Source organism: Blastomyces dermatitidis (genome assembly GCF_000003525.1).
Source record: "Blastomyces dermatitidis ER-3 genomic scaffold supercont1.4, whole genome shotgun sequence".
In the NCBI taxonomy this organism is placed as follows: Eukaryota; Fungi; Ascomycota; class Eurotiomycetes; order Onygenales; family Ajellomycetaceae; genus Blastomyces; species Blastomyces dermatitidis.
The window spans coordinates 2,562,946-2,587,851 of NW_025544777.1; the positions used below are offsets into that span (position 1 = coordinate 2,562,946).

At 30.2% G+C, this 24,906-nt stretch overlaps 1 protein-coding gene across 1 annotated transcript; it reads left to right on the forward strand.

Moving 5' to 3' along the window:
- Positions 1 to 24,443: 24,443 nt before the first annotated feature.
- Positions 24,444 to 24,674, forward strand: BDCG_16882 (uncharacterized protein; the record flags this gene model as incomplete). Its single annotated transcript, XM_045426068.1, has 1 exon — positions 24,444 to 24,674. The coding sequence occupies one exon, from the start codon at positions 24,444 to 24,446 to the stop codon at positions 24,672 to 24,674; it is 231 nt and encodes a 76-aa protein (XP_045280790.1).
- Between the last annotated feature and the right edge of the window lie 232 nt (positions 24,675 to 24,906).

Sequence of the window (24,906 nt, forward strand, 5' to 3'; positions counted from 1 at the left end):
AGAATATATATAATACCTGCTTTGACAGTGTGCTGATGATAGTGAATTACTTTATCAAGATAACATACTTTATACCCATCTGCAAGAACTTGAAGTCAAAGAATTTAACTCATATCTTCATTTATAATGTGATTCAGTTATATGAATTATCTGTGAACATTGTCTCAGATAGAGAATTAATCTTTGTAGAAGAGTTCTAGTCTGATCTGATAACTATACTGAAGATCTTATAAGATCTAAACATGACTTTTCATTAATAGATAGATGATCAGACAGAATATCTGATGAGTATATTGAAACAGTATCTGCAGTGCTTTGTTAATTACAATCAGAATAACTGAATGCATTGATTATCACTTACAGAGTTTATATATAACAACTCAAAGCATGTCAGCACAGATAAAATCCTCTTTAAGATACTCACTAAGACTTATTCATGAATGATCTTGATGAACCTGCAAGAGTACACTATAGAGTGTAGTGATGTCTGTGAACAGACTGAGAGAATTCAGAAGATCTGAGAGAAAGCTTATAAATTCTTAAGAAAGACTTAAGAGTATCAGAAGAGATACTATGACTTTAAGTATATTATAAAGAGTTTCAAGAAAGATAATAGAGTCTGACTGAGTCTAGAAAACATTATTACACAGAGATCTAGTAAGAAGCTAAATCTCTTATAAACAGAGCCTTATAAGATTGTGAAGAAAATTAGCTCACAGTTCTATAGATTGAAACTGTCACCTGAGTTACAGATATATAATATTTTTTATATCTCTTTGCTTCATGAATATAAGAAATTCTTAGAAGAGAACTCTGTAGCTTATCACTCTGTTCACAAAGCACTAGAGAGTAAAAGAGAATATCAGATCAAAGAGATTATTAACTCAGAGAAGTGAGATTACAAGCTCTGATTCAAGATTCAGTAATAAGAGTATTCTGATAAGATGAATAAGTTCACTTGAGAATTATCTGAGTAGATAAGACATCTGCAGAAGCTGAGACATGACTTTTATACTGTAAATTCTGATAAGTCAGAATAATGCAGTCTTCACTAAGAATCTGATTATAATAAAGATATTAACACTGTCATTTGTAAACTCTAGTCTATAAGATAATGAGTTTCTACTGAGATGAACAGTCTGCAGTGTATGTAAGAAAAGAAGAAATTATATTCTTATTAAAGCTAAAAAACAAGAAAATAAACAGGACTGTGAATACAATTTAGAGATTAATAAAGAAAAAATAAAGAAAACTTACACTTATATCATCAATATCTGCAACACTTAAATTCCTCATAACTATTAATTTCTCTCTTCAAAGAAGCAGAGAGTATCATGCTCACAGTACAGACAATTATTATATTTGATATAAAGACTGTCAGAAATGCACAGACTTCAGAGAAGTCAGATATCAGAGTATATACAGTTGTAGCAGAGCCTTGAAGACTGACTGTCTGCATATGTGATTAGATACTTCTTACAAAGCTGAGTCTGCTTTCTCAGTTATGCTGAAGTTTTCAGCTCAGAAACAATTGAAATATAAAGAGAGAACTCATCTATTCAGATTAACTTCTGTCATAAATTCATGATATTTACATTATCTTAATTACCTGGATTTTGCAGATATCTGAGAACTCATCTCTCATTAGCAATGAAATTGCAGAAATGTGCTGCAGTGTAAGAATCATTAATAGAGAATCTAGACATATTTGCATATGTCTGATCAGAGATTGTGTGAGCAGAGAGAAGGTGATCATAGACTCACAGAGCTGTAGAAGACACTGACAACACTGAGAGCTTTGTAAGAACTGTCAGCTAGAATCTGTAAGAAATTACTTATGAGAAGACTTACAGTAAAGAAGAGAACTGTGCTGCTTGAAGTCAGAAGCTGGTCTGAGAGAGAGATGAGATGAGCTGCTGGCCTGAAGATCAGGTGCAGTGGCAGAGCTGAAAGAGATGAAGATGTAATTATGAGCAGCAGCATCCCTGCTTCATCAGTCAGTAAAAAGTGATCAGAGAAGTTATAGAAACACTCACAAGAAGCTCAGCAGCAGTCAGACATTATTTACAAAGATATTGAAATTGAAAAAATTTTTATTCTTGAGAAGTTCTTGAATCAATATATAGATATTGTCAGGAACACTCTCTCTCTATTATCTGAGTGAAAACACTTCACAGATGAATGAGAATACTCACAGTTTATAAGAATGAAAGCTGTTATAGAAAAAGAGAAAAGAAGATGAGATTTCACAGACAGATCTTGAATATTTATACTACTTTAAAGAGGTTTGTTTACACTATAAGTGATTCTGCAGAACAGTCAGATCACTCTAATAAATAAGAGTGATTATGAATCACAGATCTGAATCTTTCTATATGACTATAAAGAGTGATTACAGACTGTGAATATCTTGATTCTATAATTCTACAGAGTTGATAAAAGAATGGAAAATTTCTTATAATTCTACAGTGTCAAAGAACAATGATTCATAAGAATGAGTAAAAGATTAACTTGTGAATGTTTCTCTTTAATAAGAGTGATCTCACAAAGAGTGATTCATCTGTGAGATGAATCTGTATGATAATCACACAAGAATCTTGTAAAAATAATTAAGAGTCAACTGAAACTCTTCTGTATGAAAGATGTGAGATGAATCTGCATGATAGTCAGAGAAGAATCTGTAGACTATAAAGAATCTCACAGAATAAGAAACTGAGTGACAGACTCTTTTCTCTTTGCAGTGATAAGGGATTTTTCCTCACTGAGATTTTTTATAGATGTGAAGAGTTTTTAGTAAGTATCACTGCAGTGCTGAGCTGACTATGAAGTCACTCAGTGAAAGGCTTCATGGACAAAGTCTTAGAGAAAGAAAGATATGTAAGAAATCTCACTTCTCACAGATTCTTTATCTCTATTTCTATCTCTCATATAATCAATAGAGCTAGCAGCTCTTGGCTACACACAACTATATAGACTGAAGTTTGTGAATACTATTCACAACTCAGCTTGAATGCTATTATACATTTGACCTCTACATTTTATCTTCCTATCACAAATACTTCTAGTAGTTAACAGTACATATCACGCCAAGCTGCAAACACCTGAATAATCGCCTGCGAGTACTTATTCTTACAGACTATCATGCAGATTCATCTCATATCTTTTATACAGAAGAATTTCAGTTGACTCTCAATCATTTTCATAAGATTCTTGTATAATTATCACACAGATTCATCTCACAGATGAATCACTCTCTGTGAGATCATTCTTATTAAAGAGAAATATTCATGAGTTGATCTTTCACTCATTCTTATGAATCATTGTTCTTTGACACTGTAGAATTGTGAGGAATTTTTCATTCTTTTATCAACTCTGTAGAATTATAGAATCAAGATATTCACAGTCTGTAATCACTCTTATAGTCACATAGAAAGATTCAGACCTGCAATTTATAATCACTCTTGTTTACTAGAGTAATCTGACTGTTTCATATAATCACTCACAGTGTAAGTAAATCTCTCTAGAGTAGTATAAATACTTCAGATCTGTCTACAGAATCTTATCTTCTTTTCTCTTTTTCTGTAATAGCTTTCATTCTCACAAACTGTGAGTATCTTCATTCATTCACAAAGTGTTTTCACTCAGATGACAGAGAGAGAGTGTTTCTGACAATGTTTATATGTTGATTCAAGAACTTCTCAAGAATAAAAATTTCTTTTTCAAATTTCAATATCTTCATAAACAATGTCTGGCTGCTACTGAGCTTCTCATGAGTGTTCTCATGACTTCTCTGATTGCTTTTTACCAGCTGATGAAGCAGGGGTGCTGCTGTTCACAATCACATCTTTATCTCTTTCAGCTCTGTCACTGCACCTGATCTTCAGATCAGCAGCTCATCTCATTTCTTTCTCAGACCAGTCTCTGACTTCAAGCAGTGCAGTCTCTCTCTTTGCTGTAGGTTTTCTCATAAGTAATTTCTTACAGATTCTAGCTGACAGTTCTTACAAAGCTCTCAGTGTTGTTAATATCTTCTACAGTCTCACAGGCCTACAATTATCTTCTCTCTGCTCACACAATCTCTGATCAGGCATATGCAAATATGTCTAGGTTTCTCATCAATAATTCTCATATCACAGTGCATTTTCACAATTTCATTGTCAATGAGAGATGAGTTCTCAGATACTTATAAAATCCAGATAATCAAGATAATGCAAATGTCATGAATTTGTAATGAGAGTTGATCTGAATAGATGAGCTCTCTCTTCATATCTCAATTATTTTCAGGCTGAATACTTCAGCACAACTGAGAGAGCAGATACAGCTTTATAAGAGATATCTGATCACATGTATAGATGATCAGTCTTTAAGACTCTGTTATAACTATACATATTCTGATGTTCAGCTTCTCTGAAGTCTGTGCATTTCTGACAGTCTTTGTATTAAATGTAACAATTGTCTGTATTATGAGTATAATACTCTCTGCTTCTTTGAAGAGAGAAATTAATAGTTGTGAGAGAATTAAGTGTTACAGATAATAAGAGTGTAAGTTTGAGTTTTCTTTATTTTTTCTTTATTAGTCTTCAAATTATGTTCATAGCTCTGTTTATTTTCTTATTTTTTTTTAGCTTTAATAAGAATATAATTTCTTCTTTTCTTGTATACACTGCAGACTGTTCATCTCAGTAGAAACTCATTATCTTATAGACTAGAATTCACAAATGACAGTGTTAATATCTTTATCACAATCAGATTCTTAGCAAAGACTGTATTATTCTGACTTATTAAAATTTATAGTATGAAAGTTATATCTCAGCTTCTACAGATGTCTTATCTATCTGAATAATTCTTAAGTGAACTTATCTATCTTATCAGAATATTCTTATCACTGAACCTTGAATCAGAACTTATAATCTCACTTCTCTGAGTTAATAATCTCTTTAATCTGATATTCTCTTTCACTCTCTAGTATTTTATAAACAGAGTGATGAGTCACAGAATTCTCTTCTAAGAAATTCTTATATTTATAAAGTAAAGAGATATGAAAAATATTATATATCTATAACTCAGATAACAGTTTCAATCTATAGAACTGTAAGCTAACTTTCTTCATAATCTTATAAGACTCTGTCTATAAGAGATTCAGCTTCTTACTAGATCTTCATATAATAATATTTTCTAGATTCAGTCAGACTCTATCATCTTTCTTAAAACTCTTTATAATATGCTTGAAGTCATAGTATCTCTTTTAATACTCTTGAGTCTTTCTCAAGAATTCATGAGCTTTCTCCTGAATATTCTGAATTCTCTCAGCCTGTTCACAGGCATTATCACACTCTATAGTATACTCTCACAGATCTATCAAGATTATCTGTGAATAAGTTTCAGTGAGTATCTCAAAGAGAGTTTTGTCTGTGCTGACATGTTTTAAGTTATTGTATATAAACTCTGTAAGTAATAATCAATATATTCAGTCATTCTGATTGTAATTAACAAAGTATCACAGATACTGTTTTAATATACTTATCAGATATTCTGCCTGATCATCTGTCTGTTAATGAAAAGCTATACTTAAATCTTATAAGATCTTCAGTATAGTTATCAGATCAGATTAGAACTCTTCTGTAAAGATTAATTCTCTGTTTAAGACAATGTTTACAGATAACTCATGCAATTGAATCACATCATGAATAAAGATATGAGTCAAATTCTTTGACTTCAAGTTCTTGTGAGTGAATATAAAGTGTGTTATCTTGATAAAGTAATTCACTATCATCAGTACACTGTCAAAGTAGATATTATATATATTCTTACTTTCAGAAAGACTTACAAGAGTATTTATTTCTAGCTGTTTTCAAGGTTTCTATAGAATGAGTAGAGAAGTAAGTTCTTCATATAATCTGAACTGTACTATCTGTGAACTCTGATAAACAGTACAAGAATTCACTATCTTCTTCATAAGTTCTCATATCTTCAGTTAGAAGTGTTTTCTTGTAAGTAACTCATGAGTTCTAGTATCTGTAAAATGACCTGCTAGAGAAGAGTCATGATATCTTTTAATAAGTTCTATGTATAGAAACTCATTTACAGGTACATAAATTCAGTTCTCTCTTTATAAGAGATTATTGAAGTCTCTTCAATTCTTTATTTCTGCAGAATTGATTTCTGCTGTAAGCAGTTTTCAAATATACTGAGTATATTCATTCTTCAGTTATAGTTTAGACAATCTGAATAGAAGATCTTATAAAGACTTATACTCTGTTTCTTCTTATATCAGGTCTTCTGCAGTGCTTCTCAAAGCTCATAAATTCTTCAGATTATAGATACTCTCTTCAAGAATTCTCACAGAGATTCTCAGAGTATTAACTCTCAGTATTGTAGAGAGTAGTTATACAGACTTCTTCTCTCTCTCTTTCTTCTTCTCTCACAGAGAATTGAGAGACTCTTCAGTTAATCTCTTCATAACACTCAGTCTGAGTATTCTGTGAAGCTTTTCTATCTTCTCTAATCTCTCTGTGTCTGTCACTCTGATCTTCTTAACATAGTCTGATCTATGAAAGAGTTCATCTACTGAGTTCTTAGTTCTCTTAATATGTTCTATCTTGAATCAGAACTCACTCAGTCTCTGAGTTCAGTAAATCTGCTGCTGTGAGAGTTTCTTGATTGAAGTAAACTATTATAAGCTGTCATGATCAGTTCTAATAGTAATCACTGTCACAAGATTCTTAAAATAGTGATATCAGTGATAGAAGAATTTCACTATTATAAGAAGCTTCTGATTATAAATGTCATAGTTGATCTCTGCAGATTGCATCTTTCATGAGAAAAAAGTCACTGAAACTCAGTTCTCATTTGACTGTAGTTATAAGACTATTTCTGAAATTGTAAAGAAGAAGACATCTGTCTTTAATCTGATTAAGAGTAAGAGATCAAAGTGAAACAGTATCACTATATCTAGAAATATCTGTTTCAATCTTGAAAAGACTCTGTGAGCTTCTGAAGTAAGAAAGTTCTTACAGTTCTTTCTTCTTAATAATCTTTTTATTCTCTGTTCATGAAATGACTTCTTCTTATTTTCACTCTTCAGCATGTCTGTAAGAGTTAAGAAGATTCTTATAAATATAAAGATAAACTATCTATAGAAATTCACAAAGCTCAGAAATATCTGAATCTCATGAATAGTAGTTAGCTTCAGTCATAATAGAATAGTCTTAACTTATAAAGATTTCATCTGAATATTATCTGCAGTAATTACATATTCTAGGAAATTAATTTAACAGACACTAAAGTTGTACTTTATAAGCTTAATATACAGTTCTGTCTCATCTAAGATCTTCAACACACTTCATATATACTCAGTGTATTCTTTCTTCTTCACAGAGTACATTATCATATCATTCAGATATATTATTATAAAGATATTCAGATATGCACAAAGTGTCTTATTAATAAAAGACTGAAATACTGCAGGAATATTAGTCAGATTAAAAGACATCACTAAATATTCAAATAATTTCAGTGCAGTTCTAAAGACAGTCTTTCATTTATTCTCAGACTGTATTTGCAGCTGTGTATATACATTAATCATATTCAGTTATGTGAATATGACAGCTCTCACAAGATAATTGATTACATTCTTAATCAGAGACAGAGAATAGCAGCTCTTTATTATCTTAAAGTTCAGATTATGATAGTCTACATATAATCTGAAATCTTTATTCTTCTTCTTTATAAATATCACAGAGACTTCTGCAGAGATCTGTGAAGATTGAATAAAGTCATTCTTCAGATTCTTCTTCACATAGATCTGCAAGACCTCTCTGTCTTATAATGAGAGAGCTTATAGATTAATCTTCAGAAGAGTTTCTGCTCTTCTATCAAATTTATTATCAGATTCTTCTTACAATGAGAAGAAAGCTTAGCTATCTTTGCTGAGCTGAATATCTCTGCAAGATCTCAGTATTTCTCTGATATCTGAAGCTCAGTTTTCATGACTGCAAGATTCTCAGACTGTAAGAAATCCCGCTCCTCGCGGATTCTTTACCTCTATTCCTATCTCTTGTGTAACCAATAGGGCTAGCGGCCCTTGGCTACACACAACTATATAGACTGGAGTCATGAATACTATTCACAACTCAGCTTGAATGCTATTATACATTTGATCTCTACATTTTATCTTTCTACTGTGAATACTTCTAGTAGTTAACAGTACATATTACATCAAGCTGCAAACACCTGAATAATCATCTGCAAGCACTTATTCTTACATTTCAAGCTCAGTCAGTCAGTAATCACCTGTTATGACTGAAAGAACTAGAAACTCACATGCTTCAATCCCTGTGAACTCTACTGCAGACACTCAGAAGCAGTCATTCAAATCATGAATAATCTCTATAAAAGAAGTTCTAGAGAACTTATCAATCACTTATGAGATATCATTCTCTGCATCTCAGACAGAGAAACTCTCTGAATTCACAAATAAATTAATCTCAGTGAAGAATATTCTTAAGCATCTTCTATGAGATCAAGCTATTTTTCTACAAGAAATGCTTACTATCTGCAAACACTCTCAAACCAAGTCTTTAGACATGATCTTCAGAGATATCTATGAACTGAAAAGAAACTTTCTTAAGCTACAATCACTTAAGGTCACTTATTGAATCACAATCTATAAAAGCTTTTACAAGTTTGTATTTGAAATTGACTTACAAGCCTGACTGTGTGATATAAAAGATGAAGAAGCTGTCATCTATACAATGACAGATCTCTATTACACTGAAGTCAAGAACTGACTGAATTATCTAGAGAATGATTATGAGAGATCTCAATAATCTGTTCTCAAGACCTATCTAGAGAACAAGTTGAGAGACTTCATGAGCTGAACAGAGAACACCTGAGCCACAATCATTAATATTAGAAAAAGAGGTAAGAAATCTGATGAAGACTACTCACAGCACTTCATGAAATTATAATGTGAATTGAGATCTGTGAAAACAGGGCTCTGAAACAAGATCTGAATGATAATATTTATAAAGAAGCTGAATAAAGATATGCAGAACAAGCTTATTGAGTAAGATACTAAGTTCTTGATTCTGAAGAAACTGATAACTCTCATTCACTGCTTACAGATCACTGTGAGAGTCACAGATCTGTGAAAAGCAGATCATTAACTAGTCTCACAAGAGTTAGAATAACAGAGGACAGATTTACTGAAAAAAGATAATAAGATATAGAGAGATTCATATCTGACTGCTGAGCAGAAAGAGAGAGCTTTACAAGCTTCTATGAACAGAGTGTATAACAGAGAGATCAAGAAAAAGAAACTCTGCTTTATCTGTTCTAAATCAGAACATCTTCATACAAACTGTTCAGATAAACTAAAATAGAAATTTGAGAAGTTGTGAACAGAGTCAGCAACAGCCTTCTTAAGAGTCTTAAAGCTAACACCTGAATCTGTTACTTTCTCAATGAAAATGCTTGCTTATAAGAAGAGACTGTGCTGCAGTACTGCTGTCTCATAAGCATGAAAAGTATTGATAAACTCAGAATTCCAGGTCACTGTGATGTTTCTAAAGCTTGCAGAGTGAATGAGCTGAAAGATGAAGACTAAGAATCTGCTCTTATAATAAGCAGAGTGTGAGAACTCAGATCTGAGAACTGAGAAACTTATAAGAGTTATCTTTGAATTGTAAGATCTCTCTGAAATCTGAAGAAGATTTGCAGAAACTGTGATTATCACAGACATTATAGATAATATGTATTTGAGACTTGTATAACTCTAAAGACACAATCTGTACATAGCTGTCTACAAGTCAGATTTATACTTCTGATCAGTATTGATAGACTTACTTACAGAGATAGAAGCAGTTGATGCTGTAGAGTTAATTAGAGAAGACAAGCTCATCTATATAATAGCTTTGTAAGTGTCTGAGAACCTTGCAGTCATGAAAACTGAGCTTCAGATATTAAAGAAATACTGAGATCTCACAGAGATATTCAGCTCAGCTAAGACAGCTAAGCTTTCTTCTCACTGTAAGAAGAATCTGATAATAGATTTAATAGAAGAATAGAAACTCTTCTGAGAATCAATCTATAAGCTCTTTCATCACAAGACAGAGGTCTTGCAGACCTATGTAAAGAAGAATCTGAAGAATAACTTCATTCAATCTTCACAGATCTTTATGAAAGCCTCTGTGATATTTATAAAGAAGAAGAATGAAGATTTTAGATTGTGTGTAGATTATCACAATCTGAACTTCAAGATAATAAAGAGCTGTTACTCTCTATCTCTGATTGAGAATGTGATTAATTATCTCACAGAAGCTGTCATATTCATATAATTAAATATGATCAATGTATATACACAGCTGTGAATACAGTCTGAGAATAAATAAAAGACTGTCTTTAGAATCACACTAGAATTATTTGAATATCTAGTGATGTCTTTTAATCTGACTAATATCTCTGCAGTATTTCAGTCTTTCATTAATAAAACACTTCACATATATCTGAATGTCTTCATGATAATATATCTGAATGATGTGATAATGTACTTTATGAAGAAGAAAGAACACACTGAGCATGTGCAAAGTATGTTGAAGGCCTTAGATGAGACAGAACTGTATATTAAGCTCATGAAGTATAACTTCAGTGTCTGCTGAATTAATTTTCTAGAATATATAATCACTGCAGATGATATTCAGATGAAATCTTCACAGATTGAGACTATTCTATCATGACTGAAGCTAACTAGTATTCATAAGATTCAGATCTTTCTGAGCTTTGTGAATTTCTATAGACAGTTTATCTTTGCATTTGTAAGAATCTTCTTGATTCTTACAGACATGCTGAAGAATGAAAATAAGAAGAAGTCATTCTGCAAATAAAGAATGAAAAGATTGTTGAGAAGAGAGAACTGTAAGAACTTTCTTATCTCAGAAGCTCACAGAGTCTTTACAAGATTGAAACAGACATTCACAGACACAGTAATACTGTTTCACTTTGATCTCTTACTCTTAATCAGATTAAAGATAGATGTCTTCTTCTTTGTAATTTCAGAAATAGTCTCATAACTACAGTTAAATGAGAACTGAGTTTCAGTGATCTTTTTCTTACAGAAGATGTAATCTGCAGAGATCAACTATAATATTTATAATCAGAAGCTTCTTATAATAGTGAAATTCTTTCATCACTGATATCACTACTTTGAGAATCTCATAACAGTGATTACTGTTAGAACTGATTATAATAGCTTATAATAATTTGCTTCAATCAAGAAACTCTCATAGCAGCAGATTCACTGAGCTCAGAGACTGAGTGAGTTCTGATTCAAGATAGAATATATCAAGAGAACTAAGAACTCAGCAGATGAACTCTCTCACAGATCAGACTATGTTAAGAAGATTAGAGTGACAGACACAGAGAGACTAGAGAAGATAGAAAAGCTTCACAGAATGCTCAGACTGAGTGTTACAAAGAGATTGACTGAAGAGTCTCTCAATCTTCTATAAGAGAAGAAAGAAGAGAGAGAAAAGAAGTCTGTATAACTACTCTCTACAACACTGAGAGTCAACACTCTAAGAATCTCTGTAAGAATTCTTGAAGAGAGTATCTAAAATCTGAAGAGTTTGCAGACTTTAAGAAGCATTGTAAAAGACCTGATATAAGAAGAAACAGAGTATAAGTCTTCATAAGATCTTCTATTCAGATTGTCTGAACTGCAACTGAAAAATGAATATACTCAGCATATTTAAAAACTACTTACAGCAGAGATCAATTCTGCAGAACTAAAGAATTGAAGAGACTTAAATAATCTCTTATAAAGAGAGAACTGAATTTATATACCTGTGAATAAGTTTCTATGTGTAGAACTCATTAAAAGGCATTATAACTCTTCTCTAGCAGATTATTTTATAGATACTAGAACTCATAAGTTGTTTATAAGAAAATACTTCTGACTGAAGATATGAGAACTTATGAAGAAGATAGTGAATTCTTATACTGTTTATCAGAGTTTGTAAGTAGTATGATTCAGATTATATAAAGAACTTACTTCTCTATTCATTCTGCAGAAATCTTGAAAACAGCTAGAAATAAATATTCTTATAAGTCTTTCTGAAAGCAAGAACATATATAATACCTGCTTTGACAGTGTACTGGTGATAGTGAATCACTTTATCAAGATAACATACTTTATATTCACTCATAAGAACTTAAAGTCAAAGAATTTAACTTATATCTTTATTCACAATGTGATCTGATTGTATGAATTATCTATAAATATTGTCTCAGACAGAGAATTAATTTTTGTAGAAGAGTTCTGATCTGATCTGATGACTATACTGAAGATCTTATAAGATCTAAGTATGACTTTTCATTAACAGACAGATGATCAGACAGAATATCTGATGAGTATATTGAAACAGTATCTGTGATGCTTTGTTAATTATAATCAGAATGACTGAATACATTAATTATCACTCACAGAGTTTGTATATAACAACTTAAAATATGTCAGTACAGATAAAACCCTCTTTGAGATACTCACTGAAACTCATTCACAGATGATCTTGATAGACTCATGAGAGTACACTATAGAGTGTGATGATGCCTGTGAACAGGCTGAGAGAATTCAGAAGATCTGAGAGAAAGCCTGTGAATTCTTAAGAAAGACTCAAGAGTATCAGAAGAGATACTATGACTTCAAGCATATTATAAAGAGTTTTAAGAAAGATAATAGAGTCTGACTGAGTCTAGAAAACATTATTATACAGAGATCTAGCAAGAAGCTGAATCTCTTGCAGACAGAGTCTTATAAGATTATGAAGAAAGTTAGCTCACAGTTCTACAGATTGAAACTGTCATCTGAGTTGTAGATATACAATGTTTTTCATGTCTCTTTACTTCATGAATACAAGGAATTCTCAGAAGAGAACTCTATGACTCATCACTCTGTTTATAAAGCATTAGAGAGTGAAAGAGAATATCAGATCAAAGAGATTATTAACTCAGAGAAGTGAGATTATAAGCTCTGATTCAAGATTCAGTAGTAAGAGTATTCTGACAAGATAAATGAGTTCACTTGAAAATCATTCAGACAGATAAGATATCTGTAGAAGCTGAGACATAACTTTTATACTGTAAATTCTGATAAGTCAGAATGATGCAGTCTTCACTAAGAACCTGATTATAATAAAGATATTAACACTGTCATTTACAAATTCTAGTCTATAAGATGATGAGTTTCTACTGAAATGAACAGTCTGTGATGTATATAAGAAAAGAAGAAATCATGTTCTTATTAAAACTAAAAAATAAGAAAATAAACAGAACTGTGAATATAATTTAGAGATTAATAAAGAAAAAACAAAGAAAACTCATATTTATATTATCAATATCTATAACACTCAAATCTCTCACAACTACTAATTTCTCTCTTCAAAGAAGTAGAGAGTATTATATTCATAGTATAGATAATTATTGCATTTGATGTAAAGATTATCAGAAATGCACAGACTTCAGAGAAGCTGAATATCAGAGTATACACAGTTATAGCAGAGTCTTGAGAACTGATCATCTGCATGTATAATTAAATATCTCTCATGAAGCTGAGTTCACTCTCTCAGTTGTACTGAAGTATTCAGCTCAGAAATAATTGAGATATAGAGAGAGAGCTCATCTGCTTAGATCAACTTCTATTATGAATTCATGATATTCACATTGTCTTGATTACTCAGATTTTGCAGATACTCAGAGACTTATCTTCTATTGACAATGAGATTGTGAAAATGCATCACAGCATGAGAATCATTGATAGAAAACCTAGACATATTCATATATATCTGGTCAGAGATTGTGCAGGCAGGAAAGAAGTGATCATAGACCTGCAGAGCTGCAGAAGACACTGATAATATCAGAAGCTTTATAAGAACTATCAGCTAGAATCTGTAAGGAATTACTTATAAGAAGACTTACAGCAAAGAGAGAGACTGCACTGCTTAAAGCTAGAGACTGATCTGAGAGAGATAGAGAGTTAGCTGCTGATTTGAAGATTAGATGCAGTGACAAGGCTGAGAAGAATAAAGATGCAGTCATGAACAGCAGTATTTCTACTTTATCAGCTGATAAAAAGTGATCAGAGAAGTTATGAGAATACTTACAAGAAGCTCAGCAGTGATCAGACATTATTTATAAAGAGATTGAAATTAAAAAAATTTTTATTCTTGAGAAGTTCTTGAATTAATATACAGATATTGTCAGAAACACTCTCTCTCTGTTATCTAGATAAAAACACTTCATAGATGAATGAAAATACTCACAGTTTATAAGAATAAGAGCTGTTACAGAAAAAGAAAAAAGAAGATGAGGTTTTATGAACAGATCTGAGATATTTATACTACTCTAGAGAGATTTACTTACACTGTGAGTGATCTCATAGAACAGTCAGATCACTCTAGTAAATAAGAGTGATTATGAATCACAGATCTGAATCTTTCTATATGACTATAAAGAGTGATTGCAGACTGTGAATATCTTAATTCTACAATTCTATAGAGTTGATGAAAGAATGAAAAATTTCTCACAATTCTACAGTGTCAAAAAGCAATGATTTGTGAGAATGAATAAAAGATTAACTCACAAATATTTCTCTTTAATGAAAGTAATCTTACAGAGAGTGATTCATCTGTAAGATGAATCTGTGTGATGATTACACAAGAATTTTATGAAAATAATTGAGAGTTAACTGAAACTCTTCTGTATGAAAGATATAAGATGAATCTGTATAATAGTTAGAGAAGAATCTGTAGATTATAAAGAATCTCACAGAATAAGAAACTGAGTGACAGACTCTTTTTTCTTTGTGATAATAAGGGATTTTTCCTCACTGAGATTTTTTATAGATGTGAAGAATTTTTAGTGAGTATCACTGCAGTGCTGAGCTAACTATGAAGTCACTCAGTGAAAGGCTTCACAGACAAAGCCTTAGAGAGAGAGAGATATGTAAGAAATCTCACTTCTCATGAATTCTTTATCTCTATTTCTATCTCTTGTGTAATTAATAGGGCTAGCAGCCCTTGGCTACACACAACTATATAGACTGAAGTCGCGAATACTATTCACAACTCAGCTTAAATGCTATTATACATTTGACCTCTACATTTTATCTTTCTACTGTGAATACTTCTAGTAGTTAACAGTACATATCACGCCAAGCTGCAAACACCCGAATAATCGCCTGCGAGCACTTATTCTTACACAGACACTTATAAAGTTATTATATAGATGAGCTTGTCTTCTCTAATTAACTCTACAGCATTAACTGATTCTATCTCTATGAGTGAGTCTGTCAACACTGATCAGAAGTATAAACCTGACTCATAGACAGCTATGTACAGATTGTGTCTTTAAAGTTATATCAGTCTTAAATACATATTATCTGTGATATCTGTGATAATCACAGTTTTTATAAATCTTCTTCAGATTTCAGAGAGATCTTGTAATTTAAAAGTAGCTCTTGTAAGTCTCTCAGCTCTCAGATCTGAGTTCTCACATTCTACTTATTATAAGAGCAGATTTTCAGTTTTCATCTTTCAGCTCATTTACTCTGTGAGCTTTAGAGACATCACAGTGATCTGAGATTCTGAGTTTACTAATACTTCTCATACTTGCAGAGCAGCAGTATCATGACATAATCTCTTCTCAGAAGTAAGCATTTTCATCAGAGAAGTAACAGATTCAGATATCAGCTTCAAGACTCTTAAGAAGACTGTTACTGACTCTGTTCATAACTTCTCAAATTTCTATTTTAATTTGTCTGAATAGTTTGTATAAAGATATTCTGATTTAGAACAGATAAAGCAGAGTCTTTTTTTCTTAATCTCTCTATTATACACTCTGTTTATAGAAGCTTGTGAAGCTCTCTCTTTCTGCTCAGTAGTTAGATATGAATCTCTCTATATCTTATTATCTTTTTCTGATAAATCTGTTCTCTGTTGTTCTGATCTTCACAGAGCTGATCAGTGATTCACTCTCTACAGATCTGTGACTCTCACAGTGATTTATAAGCAGTGAATAAGAGTTATCAGTTTCTTCAGAGTTAAGAACTTAGAGTCTTACTCAATGAGCTTATTCTATATATTTTTATTCAGTCTTTTTATAAATATCATTATTCAGGTCTTATTTCAGAGCCCTGTTTTCACAGATCTTAATTCATATCATAATTTCATGAAGCACTGTAAGTAGTCTTTATCAAATTTCTCATCTCTTTTTCTAATATTGATGATCACAGTTCAGATATTCTCTGTTCAGCTTGTAAAGTCTCTTAACTTATTCTCTAGATAGATCTTGAGAACAGATCAGTAAGATCTCTTATAATTATTTTCTAAATAATTCAGTCAGTTCTTAACTTCAGTATAATAGAGATCTGTCATTATATAGATAACAGCTTCTTTATCTTTCATATCACATAGCTGAGCTTGTAAGTTAATTTCAAATACAAACTTACAAAAGCTTTTATAGATTGTGATTTGATAAGTGACCTTAAGTAATCACAGCTTAAGAAAGTTTCTTTTCAGTTTGTAAGTATCTCTGAAGATTATGTCTAAAGACTCAGTTCAAGAATGTTTGTAAGCAGTAAGCATTTCTTATAGAAAAATAGCTTAGTTCTGTAAGAGATACTCAAGAATGTTCTTTACTGAGATTGATTCATTTATGAGTTCTGAGAGTTTCTCTGTTACAGATGCAGAGAATGATATCTCATAAGTGATTAATAAGTTCTCTGAGACCTCTTTTACAGAGATTATTCATGATTCAGATGACTGCTTCTGAGTGTCTGTAGTAGAGTTTGTAGAGATTGAAGCACATGAGTTTCTAGTTCTTTCAGTCATAATAGACAGTTGCTGACTGACTGAGCTTGAAATGTAGAAATAAGTGCTCACAGGTGATTATTCAGGTGTTTGCAGCTTGGCATGATATATACTGTTAACTACTAGAAGTGTTTACAGTAGGAAGATAAAATGTAAAGATCAAATGTATAATAGTATTCAAGCTGAGTTATGAATAGTATTCGCGAACTTCAGTCTATATAGTTGTGTGTAGCCAAGGGCCGCTAGCCCTATTGATTATATGAGAGATAGGAATAGAGGTAAAGAATTCGCGAGAAGTGGGATTTCTTACAACTATGTTCACTTATTAAGAATCAATTTTCTTTATTAAATGTTGAGAAAATTGATCATGAGAAGATATCTCTCTGAAGAGAAAAGCTGAAATCTCTCATAGACTTACAAATAAGTGAACTATCTAAAGAGAGAGAATATGAACAGCATTTGAAGAAGATCTCTATAATCAATATAAAAGACTCTATTCTGATTTACTCAGATGACTCAAAAAATGAGAATTTGAATAGATTAAATGCAGGCATTGCTTATACTGAAGATAATATCAATTTTATCTCAGATTTCTGAAATTTAAACTGTGAATCTGAAGTCTTTGATGCTGAATTATTTGCAATAGTGAAAGCTTTCAAACTCATTGAAATAAAATCTTATAAAGAAGGAAATAGTTTGAAAGAGGCATGAATATTCTCTGATAGTCAAGCTGCTTTAAAAAGACTTAGAAATAGTCAGATTTATAATGATCAAATGAATCTTAATCTGATTTTAAACTCTGTTTTGAAAATTCAAAAGAGAAGAATATCTAAACTGATAATTCATCTGCATTGAGTTCCTGCTCATATGAATATTCATGACAATGAATTGACTGATTCAGCTGCAAAAAAGAGTTTAGAATTAAGCAGATCTATTTAAAAAACAGTGTTCTGATCTTTCATAAAGAGAAAGATAAAAGAATCTTGTTTAAGCAAGTGAAATGAAAGCTGACAGAAACAAAAGAAGAGCATATATTATTCAAGATTTAAGACAAAATCAAAGTGAAAATCTTGTTCAATTAAATGCAAAAAGAAAATATTCTCATTTATAATTCAGCTAAAACTAGAACATGATTATTTCAAATTCTATATACAAAGATTTGATAATAGATTTAATTCAACAGAGTGCTCATTCTGTAATACAAATGAGAATTCTGAGCATATTGTAATGCATTGTGCATTATACAATAGTCTCAGAGTCAGATTAAAGAAGAAGTATGATTTAAATCAATTAAATATGAGGTTCTTATTCTCAACTGAGACAGAACTTAAATACTTAATAGACTTTCTATCAGAAACTCAAGCAGCTACAAGAAAATGACTCAACTCAGAAGTATCTGAATATGAAGAGGTGAAAATTGATTAGATATAGTCTGTTAAAACAGCTATACACTATCTTTTAATAATTTTATTTTATTATAGTCTTTCTTTACTGTACTTGTTTCTTTCTGTTCTTTTCTATCTATCTATTTAATGTGTCTATTCTTAGAAATATGTTCTCTTTTTCTTTGTCATGATATTTTTAAATGGTTTCAAAGTATTAATAGATGTTGAAATACTGTAATTTGTAAACAGTTTTTGTGTTCTGAGCTGGAATTTTCTGATTTTGCATATCTGAAATTGATAAGTGTATAATAGTTGACTCTATAGATATAGGAAAAACTCTGAGAACTAAAGATTCTCAGATAGATGTCATAGTCTCTGACTGTATACATCTATAATTGAAGAATAATAATAATAATAATAATAATAAAGTTATAGACACTGACTGTAAATTCAACATCACTTAATAGAGCAGTTATTATTATTATTATTATTATTATTCTTTCATTATACTTATATACAAGCAGAGCTTATAATGAGTCCTTGCGTGATGTTAAATAGAGGCCAAGTGTTGATCATACAGAAGGAAATACAGATGTTAAGATCATATCAAGATAACAAGAACATAGAAAATACAAAGAAGTGACAATTAAATACATGCAATAATAACTTTTCATTTCAAAAACATAGAGTGATTTGTTAAAGTGATTTGTACACCTCTGTATTTATTAGAAATCTGAGGTGCTTGAGTTCTGAATTTAATATATTCTCTGCGGGTTTTGAACTCACACGCCTTGGTTTCTCACATCAAGGTGCTATCAGGTGGCTGCATTAGACTGACTGTGTGACCGTGTCTGAGATCAGGACCAGATTTTTTGATAGTCTCATTACCAATTCGACTGATCTCATTACATAGTTTTAACATTAAATAGTAGTTTCATACTGTTTCAGTGAGACTTACTGTCTACTCTTGTCACATTTTTCAAATGAGATCATGATTTTCACTTCTCAATTTAAATTGTTTTTATTACTTTAAATGACTTTAAATCTCATTTAAGCATTATTAAAAAGTGTTACTTTTTAAAAAATTAAAAATAGTCTAAAAAAAATCTTAAAATGTCTAAAAATAGTAACTTTATGTCAAGAATGAGACTAAATGAGACTAAATAAGATCACTTTCTCAATTTTTTCAAGTCATGATTTCATTTTAAGATCTGATATATAGTCACTTTACATGTTTTTTTGATAGTCAGTCCCAGCGGGATTCACGCCAAGAAATGTATGAGACCAGATCAAATGAAATCAAATGTGAAATTCATGGTCTCAGCGGCCAGTCTAGGCTGCATTAATCATTCAGTCACCGGAGCAAAAAATAGAGCAGTTAAGTAATTATATTAGATCTTCACTGCAGAATTCAGACTGTATAAACTACTCTCAATCACACAGACAAGTGTTTTCAGCAAACCTGTCTTAAATTCAGTGAGTTATCTCATGTAGATATTCTTAGTGAGGTACTTATATAGATATATCATTACTATATTTACTTAACAGAGTATTTAACTGTGTTATACTACTATGATAGAAAGAATATAATTAGCAGTATCAGTGATAACAGAAGTATAAATCTCTTCTCTAAAACTCTTTCTAAGTTAGTTATTATAAATCACTTAATATAATTTTCTAAGAATATTATTAGAATCAGTATTTAGATTTATAAATCTATCTTTCTTAAGAAATACTTAATAGTCTGAAGTAATTAATTTATTCTTCAGAACATTGAATCTCAGAATTAAACTTCATATCTTATATCTCTTCAGATTAGTAATCTTGTATTGTATAAACTTCTTTTAGTAATCTTCTATTCTCTCTGATTAATATGTGGCATTCTTATAGAATTTCAGAAGACTACTTGTAACAGAGCTCAGAGTATAAGTAGTCAGTAATTTCACAAGCTGTAATTATGTAGAATTCAGATTATTAATGTTAGAAGCATCTTTATCATCAGTCAGATAAATATTAGGTCTCAGTTTAATAATATAATTAATAAGTACTATAGATGTAACAGCTGATTTTGATTTTTTAGTGATTAAGAATCTCATATCACTACTAATAATAACCTTGTCAGATTCAGAATTTCATAGATAATAGATTGATATATCACTGAATTCAATAATATAATAGAAATCAGTATATAAAGAAAGCTTATTCACAGGCTTCCGAGATTTATACGAGTAAATAAAGATCTCTGCACTTAATTAGTGAAAATGCCTCACATTCAGTGAGGTATTTGTAAGTGTATATTAAGAGATCTTATATAAGCTTGAAACCACAGAAGTCTCTGTAGTAAAGAGTTAAAATTTTGAGTTGTAAAGAACTGTAAATATAAGAGTATTATTAATTATTGTAATAACTGTCTCTAGAACATCTGTTCAAAACTTCTTAGAGAGATTAACTTTTATAAAAGCAGCTTTAACTCATTTCATGATAGTGTGAATCTCACACTTAGAAACATTATCTTGATGTGATAAATGTAGTATCATTGATTCTCATTTGATATTATATAAATTTATAGCCACATGCATATATGCAGACTGAAAAACACTGTTAATATCAGTCTGTAGAAAAGCAGGGACTGTATAACTAAGATTACTCATGAATCTGAGTCACAACTCAAAGTATTAAACAGTCTCATTCTTGAACTTTAAAAAATATACTCAATAGTAGTAAGTAATATCACAGATAATAAGTATTTAGTATTTAATTCTCTGATGAAACTCTAAGAAGTAATCAGAGAGATCTTTCAACATATATTTATTATCTACAAGATTAATATTGATCTTCTCAATGAGTTGAATAGATCTAAATATCAGTGTTTTCAAATAATCTCATGTTATACCTGTCTTAACACACTCTCTATAAAAGAACTTAGTTTTAGAATCTTTAATTATGACTTCAGTATGAGAATTCTTGACTATAGCAGTTATAGTATCAGTGTGAATATGACTGAGATTATAATACTAATTCAAAAGAGTCTTTCATATCTTTGATATCTGTGATTTCATATTTACAGAATCAATGTTATCAACAGTAGTAACAGTAGTGACAGAAAAATCAACTTTTTAGTCAAAATTATACTCATGAGATATCATAATATACTTGACTATCTTGTTCAAATGATTAGAATTCTCATTAAACTTCTGTTCAATAATCTTATAAATGTTATTCTGAGTAATCTGAACTGTGTGAAAAATAACATCATTCAGAGCTCTGCAAATGAAAAGTGAGAGAATAGTGAAAGATAATATAAATTAAAACCTCTGATTTTTAAGCTTTGTAAATGAGAGCAGATTAACTGTAATATTAGAAATATAGTGAACATTCTGCAAGTTAACATCATCACTCTCAATCTTCAAGATAACAGTTTCAATTCTCTTGATAAACTCAGTTTCTTCAGTCACAGAATTGACAGAGATGATATTATTAAAAGATTTGATATTTTAAAAAGAATGAAGCTCATCTACTATATTCAGATATACACATGTATTCAAATATCAAGATCTAGAGAATGGTTTTTCAGTGACTGTGAAAGAGAAATAGAACTCAATCTTTGTAATTACTGTATTTACTGCTGATTGAGAACTTATCAAGTCATTCTTCTTCTCTTTCTTTTTGTTATTATTCTTCTTATTCTTCTTCTTTCTTCTTTTGTCAGAGTGTAAGATGAAACACCTGTCAACTGTATATTTATCTCTTTCGCAGTGAGTGCACTTTCATATAACTGTGTCTTTATCCTTATCTTTGTTCTTTTTCACAGTCACAGAATCAGTCTGAGGCTGCTTTTTCAGCTCAGTGATGATGTTTCTGCATGTATAATTAATCAGTTAATTCATCAAATCATCAATATTAATGTTAATAATGAGTTCTTAGTAGACTGATTGTGTGACCGTGTCTGAGATCAGAATTAAACTTTACAGTTATTATATTACTTAAAAGTATTACTTCTGATTATAATTTATATTCATTACATTGATTTTAAATCATGTTATTTCAAATATTAAAGATCTCAGATTCACTTTTTAAATAAAAATCTAGTTCTAGATAAAGAATATGTTTAAATTCTTAGTTACATTTTCATTCTGATCTCATTATTGAGAATGATATTAAATGAGATTATAAAATCATTTCTCACTTACATAATATCATAATATAGTGCTCATTTGTTGAAAATTTAACAGAGAGTATTATCAAATATTATTACTTTTCTGAACACAAATCATAATTCATATAATTTTTTAATTATGAAAAAAATATAAAATATAAAAAAAATAAAAAATAAACAATAAAATAAAAACAAGAAAAAATCATAATGAAAAAAAAAGAGAAAGAAAAAAATTAAAAGAAAAGAAAAAAATAAAAAATAAAAATAAAAAAAATCACTCTTAAAATACTCATTTCTCAGAGTCTTTACAATGTTTATTATCAACTATATATTTCTCACAGTGAGAGTAACACAGCTGTAATGAGTTATTATCTTAACATTATCTAATAAATAATCAGTATATATCTGTATAAATGTGAATATTTAGAAAACATACACTTAAAAAGTGTGATCAGAGTGAACTCTGCTATCACTTGAATGATATCAAGAGCAGAATACTGAAATCAATGATTCTTCTCATTGATTTCATAGATAAGATAGATGAAGATAATCTTAAGAAATATAAGATTCTCTGACTTCTGATAAAAACAGATCTCACAGAGAGACTCTATTTTCATAATATCAGAGACTGAGTATTATTAAAAAGTGTTACTTTTATATAATATATATGTACTTACTGCAGTAATTCATTCTCTGTGTATATAACTAAGAGTTATAACTTTTTCACACTGCACAGCTCTCTCTGAGATGCTGTCATTAGTTTACAACTTATACAGTCTCTCAGTTCAGTACATACTGTGTGTATACAGCTCTGCATGCTGAGACTGTGTTGATTATTATGATCTGATGTGATACTTGCTTTTCACAGATCATGTTTTGTTTAAAGAGAGAGAAAAGATGCAACTGTTATTTTATTAAGAGAGAAATAAATAATTAGTATTATTGAATATAATTTAGTTTATCTGTATTTAAAATTTGATTAGTCTATACTCTTTAATTTGAGGGTTTCTAAGAGTGTTTTAATAGTTTTCATATCAGCTTGAACTTAGTGATGAGTTGAAGAAGAAGAGAAAAGAGAGAAGAAAGAAATAAGAATAACTTATCTTTATAATATGAAAACAGAGAGTTGCTGTAATCATTCTTTCTAGTAATAAAGATCTATTTTCTGTATGTATCTTTAATATAGATTATATGATAACTGTATATAAAGAATATCAATAGTGTATGTATTAAATGAAGATAATATTACTATGCAACACTGTAACTGTTTCTGTATATCTCTAAAAGCTGTTAATAGATTCTTTATCTCTTTATATTTGATAAGTTAATAATATATTCTGATACACTTCTTCTTTCATCATTATTATCATTATTATTATCATTATTATCATCATTATTATCATTATTATCATTATTATCATTATTATTATCATTATTATTATTATATCATTACTAGCTGTCTTCTCTGTCTTTACTCTCTTTTAACACTTATTAAAATTAATCATGTCATCTCTCTTTAAATATTCTGTGATTCTGTGAATCATCAAGACGCGTGAGCGCTGTCACAGATTGAAGAAAGAGAAGAAGAAGGCATTTAAGTGCAGAGAGACAGATTGTAAGACATGTTATAATATCTTAAAGAGACTTTATAAGAGAGTAGAATAATAATAATTTTAAGTAACACTTCTGATAGATTTAGACTGAACTAAGTATAGAAATAATATACATGACATTATCTATGAGAGATTGAAAAAGAAGATAATAAAGAGTTTTATATAGTAGTAATAAGATCAGAAGAAGTTCTGAGAATGATTTAAGATCAAGATAAAGAGAGAGAGAGAGAAGAAGAGTATTACTGTAAATAAGTAATAGTAGAAGAAGATTAAGAAGATATTAAAGTAAGAGACAAAGAAGTCAAAACTGATAAGTTTTTTATTAAGAGATAATAATTTTTGATAATACTTCTATTCTCTAATTGATTAGTAGAAGCTGATAGAGAAGAAGAAAATTAAGATCTTATTCAGGTCTTGAATACACTTCATGATTCAGAATATTGAGAAGACAGCTCTACTCTCTGAGCATGTTAATCTGCTTACTGCTGAGATGAAATCTGAGACAGCAGATCAGAAAATACAGGATTTTAAGACACAGATTAATCTAGCTAAAGAGAAGCAGCAGAAACTCTTCTCTGAGAAAGCAGCAGAGAGAGATTTTAAGATAATTATTATCTTAGATAAGAAGAAGAAGAAGAAGAATAAGAATGAGAAATAAATCATGAAGAATAATAAGAAGAATGAGAAAGAGAAGAAAGATAATAAGTAGAAAAAGTTTTTTTCTTTTTATATTAGTTAGTTATAAGTTTGTAACTATTAGTTAATAATTGAAATTAATTTTAAGTTTTTAAAAATTATTGTACAAGTTATAATTAATTATCAATATCAGAAATAATATATATATATATATTCAACTATTCTGTCACTATAATATATAAGTATCAACATTT